We start from the raw sequence: 12879 nt of genomic DNA, 5'->3' as shown, positions 1-12879 counted from the left end.
TCACCAGCAGCACTGGGTTATTTTTAGGCACGTTTCTATCAAGACCAAACCTTTGCAGAGACACAACTGCAGGGGCATAAAAATCCTTTGCCTTATTATGTCTGGGAGTGGATACGAGCTCTATCTGCAGAACTTCCCTTCAGCTCTGCTGGCAAAGCACTGAGTTTCTAGAGGAGACTTCACGACTTGTGCAACACTATCATCTTCCCGCCGCGTCCTCCAAGCGGATCGTGCTGTGACTCATCCCCGACATAAACACACTAATTATAATGAAGGTTTCACATATTTAGTGCCAGGTCTCCCTGCAACTCTTAGCCCCAGTCTCAGCAGAACAGGCGACAGAGAAGCAAATTCCCCAGCAACTCACAGCCATTGGCTGACACCCGCCAATCCCTCCGGCTCCCCGGCCTTCGTGGCATGCCCGCTGCTCACAGCTGCCCACACCTGCCAGCTGCACATGGACTGGGGCAGGAGCAGTGCAGGACTGGGACAGGAGAACAGCAGGACTGGCCCCTCAGCAGGGCTTGGATGGATGGATGGATGGATGGATGGATGGATGGATGGATGGATGGATGGATGGATGGATGGATGGGCAGCTGTACCAATACCAACTCCAGCAGCACATACCTACAGCTCACTGTATCCAGACAGGCATGGGCTAGGAAACCGTGCTTTGATGCCAGTTTGTAACTTTTAGTGACATATGGCAGGGACAGCCACACCTGCTGTTTCGGAGGCTGAGAGCATTCCCAGGAAAACATGGAGAGTGGAGCCCTGCAGCCCTGCAGCCGGCTGCCTGAGGGAACTGTGGGAATGGGTGGTCCTGCTGCTATCACAGGCCCATGCTGGAGTTTTGACTGTCCCTGCTGGACAGCCGTGTCCAGAGAAAGCCGTGGCACATCAGGGACCAAAGCCCTGCCCACTACCCCTTGCCCGTGCTCTTCCAAGAAGGCAAGGAATGAAAGCAGCCAAGAATCATTTTCTTTCAAGCCCGCCTGCAAACCAAAACACAGATGCCACATCTAATTTTAGGCCTCCCAGCCTTGAGAGTGTTCTCCCGAGTCTCTGTGAGTGAGCAGTGAGATAGTCATCTCAGGACACGCCGCAGCCGCAGTGGCTGCGCACCCGCCTTGACCCCAGCTCTGCACAGTGGGGCAAGGGCAGAGCAGGAGGGCACAGCACGGCCAGGAGTTAACACATCCCCACAGTGGATCCTGCAGGACACACTGAGCCCCCTCCACTAACTGCAGTTGAGGGCAGAGGGACTGGCCAGCCACCCTGCTAACCCCAGGCTGCCACTTTCTTCCTGCGGGACGTGACAACTGCTTCAACTCAGGCCATAATCCAAGGTTTTAAGCACCCACATGGCAAAAGGGAAGGTGAACCGAACAAGAAGAGAACAGCTCTCCCCTGGAACCTTAGCTCCCATCTCAGCTCAGCTCTGCCCAGCCCTCAGCACAGCCCCAGTGGGATTTCTGTCCTGCAGGCTTCCTGGCGCTGTGCTCTGCTCCCTCTTCAAACCACCCCCAACACAGCCCAGAATCAAGGACCCAGCACTTGGCACAGGCTGTGCTGTAAACAAGAAAGGGGAAAAGTCCCTGTCCTACTATTGTTTTTCTAACCATTTAAAGATGCTCCAGGGGACTGGGGAGCAGACTGGGAAGTAATAGATTTCTTTGTAAGGGGAAGATCCTATTATCAGGGAAAAGACTTTTTGACCACAGGGAACACGTGAAAACAAAGCCAATTACCGAGAGCCAGGAAAATGAAATCCATGTGAACAGGCTGAGTTCATCGGGACGATGTCACATGTTCTGGAGCACAGGAGCATGCACAGGGACAATGCCCAGAGCCGGCCCACGGGGATTACAGTCCACACTGGACCCATGGCTCCAGACACGTGTCCCCCAGCCCTGCCCTGCTCACAGAGCACTGCCGACAGCAGGAGAGGGAGTGGGGGTGAGCTGGGGGCCGGTTCTCAGTGTCTGAGCAGGGAGAAGCAGCAATGCCAATCCCACACCAAGCCCTGGGCTGCCTGCAGAGGCTGCAGAGCTCCAGCCACCTCTCCTTCCTGCGGGCAGCACATGGCACAGTGCCTGCCCTCCAGGGACCTGTGTGCAGAGGGAACGCTGCAGGCCCCAGGGTGAGGGGTGGGATGTTCCTCATTCCGCAGAGAACACACACATAATCCGTGTGTGGTGTTCATGAGAAGATGATGAACATCCACAATGTGCACAGGCACACACACGATTCAATGGAAACAGTAAATCATCCCAGCTCTCTTTGCAGGGGGATTTCATTTTCCAGTTGACGCACGCCATTGCTTCCCAGATGAAAGCTATCAACCCAATCAGCACAAGAATTCCTTCCCCGTATTTCTCTTTCAAGAGGAAAGTGGAGCTGCCGAGATATCCCATCCCAGCCCTCCCAAGAGCAGGTCGGAGATGTGCAGGCGCTGCTCGGCGGATCGGCACGAGGGGGAGGAGGCAGGAGCCTTCACCAGGAAATTTGCGATACAGAAACTTGTGCCTGGGCTCTGTTCTCAGCACACAGGCCAAGGTCAAAGCGCTTTTTTTCTGCCATTTCTAACCGGCAAAGAAGCAAACACAGCTAAAATCTGTAAGAGCAGCCAAAATGCTGAGGGCTGGTAAAAACAGCAGAGAAAGAAGTGTTGTGTCATTTTGGGAGAGACAAGAAGGCCCCTCCATCCACCCTCAGGAAGAGAGAGCACAAGGGGGAGGAAGCAAACCCCAGGGTTTTCCCACCTCATCTCAGGGGGTGAACACATCCCCTGTAAAATGTATTCTGGAGATCTGCAGCCTCCCCTCTGGCGTTTGTAGGGATTGGTCCTGCTGGCAGCAATTCCAGAAGCACTCAGCGGGATGGGGGTATGGAAGGTGAGGATGCTGCTGTAACACAGAAGGATTTGTCCCGAGGTTCTTCCCAAAGCCACTGGCTACAGCCAGCCCATGTCTAGTCCCTGCTGGAGCATATTGGTGCAGAGGGAGAAGTCACCCACCAGAATGCACCCCCCATCCTTAGGTGACAAAGCCAGGCAGGACATGGCTCGGAGCAACGTGCTCTAGTGGGAGATGTGCCTGCCCATAGAGGGGAGCGCAGTGGAATGGGCTTTAATGCCCCTTCCAAAAAAAACCATTCCCTGAGTCTGTGACCAGCCTCCCCAGGCTCCAGCAGGAGCTGGATCAGACACACAGCACCCAGGACATCCCCCCAGCAGTGCCTGTCACAGACACCTGGCTACAGACATGAAAGGTAAATCCTCATGACTGCTGCCATGCCCAGTGCATGAGGGGTGGCTGGAGCTCTGCATGGAGCTCTCAAACAGCTCTCCTGCTCTGCACAGCCCAAGCAGGGCTCTGCCAGCCCAGGCACACCCCAAAAGTGTCCCAGGAACACCCAGATCTCAGGGCAGACACACCAAATGGTAAATGTGCCTGTGCCCTCAGCTGCTTGCCCTGGCTAAGGCTGCTCACAGCACTCCCTTCCCATGCCAAGGGTGTCCCAGGCCAGCACTGTCAGTGTCCCAGCATTGGTGGTTCTGCACTGACTCGCCCATCCTGACTTAAACCATCTCTTTTGCCCCTAGAGTTGTTTGGGGAGTGACAGCTGCCTTGCCTGTCCCGAGGTGCTCAGCATGGTCCATCCAGCCCCCAGCCAGGCAACACCACAGACTGGCCCCCTCAGCAGAAACAGGGGCTCGGCCCAGGAATCATTATTTACTTATTAGGATGGGCTCTCTTCTCCTTTGGATGGCACAGGGAAAGCACCAGGACACCTGTGGACAGCACGGGTGTAATCCAGCCCTGTGGACACCCGAGCTGCCTGGGGCCGGGTGGCCTGGGAAAAGGGCAGAAGCTATAAATACCTGGGGAACTGGCATATACTTTTAAGATTATTTCTATTACTGCAAATCACTTAATCTGAGGTCCGTGTCCCTACAGACCAATCCCACCACTCCTGAGGACGTGTCAGCACCTGACTTCGCTGTCACTATTTGCAGAGGCGTCCCCGGGCGGGGGCTGGGGAGCTCCGAGCCAGGGCGCAGCGGGTGACCTTGCTCCTTTTGGCCTCCGTTCAGACTGCGCTGAGCGGGGAGCAAGCAGCACCATGAGAGCAGCTGAGCCAAGCTGACCCCAGGCAAACCGAGCCTGCCCTCCCATCCCGCTGCGCACAGGTCCCCGGGGAGCGGCGGCTCCTGCGCGATGTGAGGCGCAATGCTGCACTCCCGTAACCTCTCTCCTGCAAACACTGCCCCGGGGGCTGGACAGGGACACCGGGGTCAGCGGAGGTGAATGGATGGGGTGCAAGGTCCAGCAGGCTGCCGCACCAGCCGGCACAAAGCCAGCAGGGCCCCCCGGGACCCCAGCGCTGAGCCAGGGCTGCGGCACTCACACACCGAGGGGCTGCTGTGGGACCTCAGCCTGCAGAAAGAGGATCATTCTCTTTTCCACAGCTGCCTGGAGGCTGAATGAACCGCTGCTCCTGAGCGCTTCAGCGGTGAAGTCCTACTACTGGGAGTGTTTTTGTTACTGTTAGAGGACGCTTTGAATCTCACCTGAAAACGCTGGCGAGAAGAATCAGGGTTGCAATGGCTGGACTGAAAGCAGAACAAAGCCCAGGCACACGCCGCGGTGCCCCCGAGCACTGCCCACTGCAGATACCTGGCCAGGGTGAGCTGGACTCCCCCCACCAGGAGGTCTCGCCAGGCAGGCTCGTCCCTCCCTCTGCCCCTCACCCGGAGCAGGCGGGGGATTAAGGGCGCTTGGGCATGGATGAGCAGCACAGGCAGCTCAGGGAAGGCAGGCGGCACTGGTAACAGCGAGAGAATATGGATGGAGAACCTCCGTCACAAGTCTTTGCCATGACAACTGGGCCAGTTCCTTTTCATTTCAATGAGCTCCCTCATAGCACTGTTAACAAACAGGGCTGGCTCTGGTCCCCACAGTGTGCAGCAACGCTCAATACCAGGGCCACCAGCCACTGCCAGGGCCACCACTGGGCATACCTGCACGGCCACCCACTAAGGGCTGATGTGACCAAATCTGCCTCCTAATTGTTTACCAGGCAAAAATGCTCTGCTGCAACAGGAGATGGGACATCTGCCTCCTGTGCATGCTGCATGCTGGATCTCTGGAGGAAAAGAAAGAGCTGGAAAGGATCCAGTACCCCCACAGGAAGTGTTGCCATTGCTGTTTTCCTGTGAACATGGTGCAGAGCTGGGCTCATCCAAGGTGAGAGCAGATCACTCTGGTCAATGCCCATGTTTGACCCAATGATGACCCCAGCAGGAGGTGCCTGTGCCCCCTGTGCCACGTCACTACATGCACGTGGTGGCACCAAGCTGCCCTCCCCAGCTGGCCCAGGCTGTCCATGATGGCTTTGTGGCACTTGCTTTGCATCAGTCTGAGGTGCAGACGTGCCTTCTGCAGAAAATCTTCCAAAAAGAAAATTAACTTGTACAAAGTAATGAGGCTGAGGAGCTGTGCAAGGAGGAATCTTCATTTTCCCTGTATATTTTCAGTGTTCCAGAGCCATCCACAGCTGCACAGATCTCTGGGATCCACCAGGGCAGCTCTCAGAAACAAACAGTTTTTACTAGAAGTCATAGAAAGTCTCCCACTGAATAGTTTTCTTTCAGTAAACACTCATTTGATAAATTTTAAATGTTCACAGGATGATAAAATAAATACAATTTCCTTCTTTTGTAATTTTAGTCCACAATCACTAGCAGAAAGTATCCACTGCAAACAGCAACCCAGCAGGCTCTAGTGAGTGCTCCAAGTCTAGACAGCAACTGGCAATGAAGAACTGGCAAACTGGGACAGCCACCTTCAAACAAGCAATTTATAAAATATGAATGAAGGTCTGTGCCAAGAGTGGAATTCATGGGAATGACAGAAAAACACAAAGAACTGAGCTACTGTTCTCTACTACAAATTGTTCCCAACCCTGTGTAATGAAACTGTTTTCATCACACCAAAACACGACTACAAGATTTCCAATATTTTGGGGAATTTTGGGATTTCTTCCTGCAATATATGGCAGTGTTTCCAGCTTTCCTCCCAGCTCAGGAGCATGCCCCCCTCGCCATGCAGAGACTAACTCCTGATCTGCTGCAGTTTCCTCTGAGCCTGTTCCTCCCACTGCCCATCCGCAATCTGCGCCCGTGGGGACCCGGAGGTGACGCCTGGCACGGACACAGAGCGGGCTCTTGTCTCTGCTGGAGCCCGGCGTGGCCTTGGAGGGTCCTGCTGCAGGGGGGGAGCTGGCATCGCCCTGGGACACCGCTCACATCGGCTGCCTCGCTACAGTGTTTCTGCTTTCATTCTTCCCGGGACTGTCCCACACCTTCCTCGCTCTGAGAAAGGGGACAGAGGAAGTGACTTCCAGGAATTGTGGACTCCGTGCCTCGGGGACGGGATTCCAACTCCAGCACCCGCTGATGCTCAGCCCCGGGGGCTGGTACTTGTTCCCATGGTAGGGATCTTGTCCCAGGGGGAAAAACCCATCTCTGCAGAGGGAATCCTGACTCCTGCCCCTGGGCTACAAAACACACTCTCCTGTTCCAAATCAGTATTTTGACGTGCTCAAAAGCAGCACCAAAGCACTTCCCATTGTTAACCAGCTCTCAGTCTGGAATGAAGCTCTTCCAGGAGGAAAACCAATGGTAATGCCAGACTGGCTGCAGGGAGTGGTGCTCATCTGTTCACTGGATAAACACCTGTGCAGTAGGGAATCTGTAAACAGCAGGAAGAATGTAAAAGCTGCATAGGCAGGAGAAGAGCTGCCATGGGCAGATCCTGCGCAGCTTCCAGCCCCGAAGCTTCGGGAAAACACACAAAATACCTGCGTGACTCTGATCCACCAACACTCTGAAAGCTTTTTGTGGATTGCTTCTTTGGCAAAATTTTCTGATTTGCAGCTGCTGCTTCCCATACCAAGTGCCACATAAAGCCTGTCCTTCCACTGCAGCCAGCACTTGAGGGGAACCAGGCTGGAATACTCGCTGCCGATACCAAGCACAAGCAGCTTCCAGAGGGTGTAAGAGCTCCAAGCTCAAGACATTTGGAAAATAGGATGGAAAAGCCTAGAGGAGGATGGGGCAAAGTCTGCCTTTGAGCAGTGAAGAGGCAAAGAGATGCTGTGTACCCTCAGAGCAGCTGGCAGGTCCCACAGGGACACCCTACATGTCTGCCCTCCACAGCCCCTGACAGGTGATCCATCTCCTCTTCCCAGCAGTAAGGGAGAGCTGTAGCACAGGAGAGCAAGGAAGAGAGGGAGGGACAGACAGAGGAGGGAGGGGAAAATGAGGAGACCATTTTATGAGATTTGATATATGCTCAGGAGTGAGGAAAAAGAGACGCCAGTGCCGTGCTCCAGCACAGCACCCGCTTGGCTGCTCCCTCAGTCCTGAGGAGTTCTCCTTGCTGAGCACAGCTCCAACATCCCTGCAGCTCCAGTTACCCAGCCCCAGGGGATCACTCATTTCACAACCTCAGCTCCAGCCATGACAGACATACACCCTGCCACAGCCTATCATGCCAGCTCACATTCAACCAAGCCCTGAGTTCCCTATTCCAGCTCCGGCTGGATTATCATAGTTGTCCTGTGTCTGAGCAAGGAAAGGGTGAGAGGTGCTGAGGAAGAAAGTTGTTTATCTTTTCTCTTCTCCATTTATCAGGAACTGACAGCAAGCTTTAGCACACCCCCAATTCCCCTGGCCACCAGAGGCTCTCTGTCCATGTGTCCGTAGGGGCCAAAGGGACCAGCTGCCCACATGATGTTCTGCCACTCTCCTCTTGTCTTCAAAGAAATATTTGCATCCTATGGCCAAATGCCAGAGCAAAAAGGTCACACTGACAACAGCAGACAGGAGGGTCAGCCCCTTCCCAAGGGCTTTGGAGTTCTGCCAGTGCAGCGCTGGGGGTCCCCAGAGCCCTCCTGGGACTGGGATGCCAGAGCAGCTGCTGCTGGGCACAGACTGGGAGTGAGAGCAACCCTGAGAACGACCTCCTGCCTCATTCCATCTCTCAGTGTAACAGCTGCCCTTCACTCCTTCATCTCTTTGCCAGTCTTATCTCCTCCCTCCATAGGAAGGAATTACTGCAGGTTTTATCTGTAAGCCTATCACAATTACCAAGCAGAAACGATTACAGAGCCATCGAGCCAGGTGATGAATGAACACGTGGCGCTGGCCCAAACTGACCACAGCCAGACTAAGCAGGGAAGGGAAGGGAACCAAAGGCAGAGGTAACCAGCAAATACCAGGATTTTTACCAGCACTGGGTAACAGCAGCCATAGCAAATGCCATTTAAAAACGTCTGAAGCTACGTGGACAGCAGATTTTCCTGAGCCAAAAGCTCCTTAAATCCTTTTCTCCCCTTTGATTCCATTGCTTCAGTAACAGCTCCTTCTCTGATTCCATTTCATTCTAAACCGGGGCCACCCCCTCCAATCCTCCACTGTAATTTGTCTTCTGATGGCAGAGCCTTGGATTTATTCTGACAATGCTCCATCTTGCTCCTGAAACGGGTTATTTTGTCACCTCAAATACTGCTGGTAATAATGATGCAACAACCAGAGCAAAAAGATAAACAACTCCAAGTCCAGAGTAATAAAACATCTGATTAATTTGCTAATTACATGGAAGCCTGACTGGTGCAGTCAGGGACACTCTACCAAAAGCTTTAAATTAAAACAAATTGTGTTAATAACCACAGTGTTTCTGAGATGTGCCAGCACCTCCTAACCCTGACACTCCCTCAAAGATTAAAAACTGCTCATGCTTTAGTGTCGTATGAAGGGTGTTTAACTCAAAAAATACCAATCCATTCCTGGTCCCAACTGCAGCAGGGTAGAACTGGGGCTTGGGAGAACTCCATCTGTGAGGGAAGAGCCATGATCCTGCTGGCAGACAGCAGGACCATCCAGAGAGGAAAGAAAGTAGGAGCAGCACACCTTGAAATGCTCTTTATTCTCCAAAGCAAGGGGGCCTGTGTGTGCCTCTGCTCCCAGCAGCACCTCAAGGGACAGGGCTCTGAGGTGCCCATTGCCCCTGCACAGCCCCAGAAGTGCCCTCACTGTCCCCACAGAACACTGAGGCTGCATCCTCCGAGCCTGCAAGGGGAAAGCTTTATGTGCAAGGTCAAGTAGGGCAAGAGATCAGACCTTGCACCAGACAGCACAGGGATGCAGGTCCAAAAGTGTGGAAAGACAAGCCATCAGGGAATTTTACCACAGAGCCTCTCAGCTGCCACAAACCCTTCTTCCCACCAGCCCTGCTGCCTGGGATGCTGGTACACAATCCGCCGCTCCAGGAGCAGCAGAGGCTGTTCCTGTGCTGGCACCCACAGACCCAGGAGAAAATGCAAAGCTGCAGGAATGGCCCAGCAGCATGCTGTAAAGCTAATGGAGACTTTGCTGGGATAAAATGTAAACCTGGCAGCGATTAACACACATGGCTTGAGCCAGACCACAACGAGTGTTCCGCTTTCCTTACGGTGTTTGGAAATTACATCTGAGCACAGAGAGACAATGTCCCTCCTTTACACCTTTGCAGCAGCAGGGTAGGGCTGTACGAGCCTTGGAGTTCAAAGGACAAGACACTGGTGTTGTAAGGGTTGTTGTGCCAGCTCCAACCCTGCTGATCCCACAGAAGTCCGCTAAGGCACAGCACACCCAACAGAGGAAGAGGAGTACACAGCACTTCCCGCAGGAACAAGGGAGATGTTGCTTATCTCTAAAGCAAGACTCGGGCAAAATGTACCTGCTGCTGCCTAGTCCAGCCTCCAAGACTGCCTGCAGACCTCCATGGGAGCCCACCCCTGCTCTCCTCAGTGTGATATTCCCTGTCTGAGTGGGACCCCACTGCACAGCTCCGCAGGCAGAGCGGCCACACGGAACAAACCTGCACCGCCATCACCAGCACCCGAATGCTGAACTTTTCCAACTTGATTCCTCCCTGCTCCCTCTGCACTGATTCCAGCAGAGATTTATCCAGGCTCCAGAGACACACCCAGAGCTTGCATAGCTCCTGCCACGTACGAAGCTCACAGCTGGATGCTGCTCACAGCTGCACTCTTTCTGACCTGTCATTACTTTTATTCTTTTTTCTCTTGCCAAGCCCTTGACATCTCTGTACAATCCCCCAGTAAATCATGTATGGATGGAAATTGCCCTGGTACCCAAATGAAGCTCTGGGCATTTAAAACAGAAACAAGCCCAGAGGCAGTGCACTTGCCCAGTGCTAATTTAGAGGTAAAATCTAATTGTTCATTTCAGCCTTTGCTCTCAGCATCCCAAGCATCACAGGGTGAGTGTGTGGATGCAGGACTCCCACGATGCAAACCCCAGCTGAGGCCTCACATACTCCTGGATGGGGCTGCCAGCAGAAAATCTCTTGGGCAGCCCTTTCTCCCTCCCATTTCCATCAGCTTGGCCACATTCTGTTGTGCTGACAGGTGAGAATGCAGGTGCACACTGTTTTAAATGCTCTACGGCTATTTTACAGAGATGGCTCATCTCCTTTTTTTGAAATTAATCCATCAGGAAAAAATATTCTTGATTGAATCTTACTTCTCAAAAAAATCTCTCCTCGCCTGGTTCCTTCCCAAAATTCTGTTCTAGCTCTACTTTAAAACACATTTGCTACCTGTACTTAAAACAGCCCCGAAGCACAGGTGATGTTTCTCTGCCACTACACTCGAGGTTTCCTGCTCTGCACAGTGCATTCCCGGCAGGAAGCTCTCGGCGGGACGAGTTGCTGGGAGGATTTTAACTCGATGTCAACATCCGTCCGTGCTTCGGGGCTCAGCGTCCCGATCTCGCCCGCTCCCAGCGGCCAGGAGAAGCGGGATAACAGATGCGTGAGGAAACGAGATAAACACAACGACCTCACAGGACGGCGGGGACACCAGGCGTGCAGCGCCGTGTTCCTGGCACGATCTCGCCTAGTCAGTCCCAAATGAGAGCATCGCGGCAAAAGGGAAGATTCGGCAGCGGAGACGTGCACCAAAGCGGGAACAGCCAGGACATAGCGGGTTGGACCCGCGGTGAGCGCGGCGGGGAGGCTGGGGCGGCGCGGGGTGCAGAAGGCGGCATGAGGGATGCGGGCACGGGATGCCGGTACTGGCGGGATGCAGGATGCCGGCGGGAAGCACAATGCAGGGTGCGCTTGCCGGTGGGCTGCGGGACGCGGGTACTCACCGGAGGTCGCCGTAAGCGCCGGCGTAGCCCTCGACCCAGGGCTCCAGCTCGCTCTTGATGCCGGGGGCGGGGGCGGCGAACGGCGCCCGGCCCGGTGGGTACCAGGCATCGGCAGGGCAGTCGGCGGGCCCGGCGGGCGGCTCGGGGCACGGCCCGTAAAGCTGCCCCTCCTCGGCGAAGAAGGTGGGCCAGGGGGGCGCGGGGCCCGGCGGGACCAGCTCGGCCCCGAAGCGACACGGGCCGCCCCAGCCGCCGCCCGTGGCCGGCCCCGCCGCGCTCTCCAGCTTGACGCGGCCGAAGCCGCGGGGCAGCCCCGGCCCGGCGGGCGGCTCGGCGGCCAGGGCGGCCTCGAAGGCGGGCGAAGGGTCGCGGGCAGGCGGGCGCGGGGCGCGGGGCGGCCCGGCGAACATGCAGTCCTCGCGGGGCAGCTGCTCGGCCGGAGTCTCCAGCGCCTCCAGCGCCAGCCCCATGGAGGCGGACACGGCGCGGCACAGCTGCCGGGCACTGTCGCCCAGCGGATCTTCCTTGTCCACCGGCTCGGTCTCGGGCGGCGGCAGCATCGGAATCGCACCCGCCTCGCCCAGCAGCTCCCTCAGCTCTCCGGCGCAGGGGAAGGACGAGCCCATGGCGGGGCCGGCGGCCGGCAGCGCCTTACCGGCGGCGCGGGGCTCGGGGGGCGGCAGGCAGCCCGGCGGGGGCGGCAGGCAGGCGGGGGAGTCCGGCGGCGCTCGGGGACTCGGCGGGCAGGGCGCGCTTGGCGGCGGCTGCCCGGCGCCCGGTTCCTCTCGCGGCGGCTGGAAGGCGTCGCAGACGCTCTGGAAGAAGCTCTGAAAAGCCCCGCGGAAGGTCCTGCCCGCCGGTCGCGGGTAGACGCGACCGACCCCCAGCTGCACCTCCATGCTCGCCGAGCGCGGGGCAGCGATCGCTGCGGCGGCGGCGGAGCGAGGCGAGGGCGGAGAGCCTTGGCAGCGCTCCCGGCCCGACCCCCGCGGGCCGCCTACCCGTGGCGCTGCTCGGCGGCGCCCATGGCAGTGACCGCCGGGCTCCGAGCTCGGTGCGCGCAACAGGCAGGGAAAGTTGTCGGCGGGGGCGCGGGCAGGTGCGGCGGCGGAGCGAGGGGCGGGCGGGGGCGGCCGCGGAGAGGGAGGCGCGGCGGGGAGACCGCCCCGCGCCGGGGCTCCGCCGCGATTAACTCTGTGACGGCCGCGGCGGCAGCGGCGCCCGCCCGGCCCCGGGCTCGGCGCGGCCCCAGCGGCGATTCCGGAGCAGCGCGGACGCGGAGCCGCAGCCCCGCCGCAATGTCCGGGCTTGGCGCCTCGGCGGGCGGGTCGGAGCTGGATGAGGCTGCCCGGCCCGCCGGGGACATCGCCCGGCACCGCGGCTCCCGGGTGAGCGCCCGACCGGCCCCCGCGCCCCGGTTGGGCGGGACGGGGCGGGGATGGGGGCGCGGCGGCGGCTGCCCGGGTTCCCAGCTGGGCTGCGGATGGAGCGGGTGCGTGCGGGCCACCCGCCCTGGCCGGCTCGGCTGTTCCCCCGCTCTCCCCCCGGCTGACAGCTGGCGCAGCTGGGCGGACTTGGTCAGAAAAATGCTCCTTTTGGCGCTGGCGTGTCGGCGCTCAGCAGCTCCCCACCCTCGGCTGGGCCCGAGGCGA

General features: G+C 57.2%; 1 protein-coding gene across 1 annotated transcript in view; it reads right to left on the bottom strand.

The window, feature by feature from the left end:
- AR (androgen receptor) overlaps positions 1 to 12366 on the bottom strand; it is a 40058-nt gene extending 27692 nt beyond the window's left edge. The window contains exon 1 of the mRNA XM_084213345.1: positions 11228 to 12366. Within this exon, the coding sequence (XP_084069471.1) occupies positions 11228 to 12126 (899 nt within the window). The 5' untranslated portion in view covers positions 12127 to 12366. The remainder of the gene's footprint in view (positions 1 to 11227) is intronic.
- Between the last annotated feature and the right edge of the window lie 513 nt (positions 12367 to 12879).

Source organism: Fringilla coelebs (assembly GCF_963513975.1).
Source record: "Fringilla coelebs genome assembly, chromosome: 11".
Classification (NCBI taxonomy): Eukaryota; Metazoa; Chordata; class Aves; order Passeriformes; family Fringillidae; genus Fringilla; species Fringilla coelebs.
The sequence above is the reverse complement of the archived record's forward strand: the minus strand, read 5'-3'. Positions and strand labels throughout refer to the sequence as shown.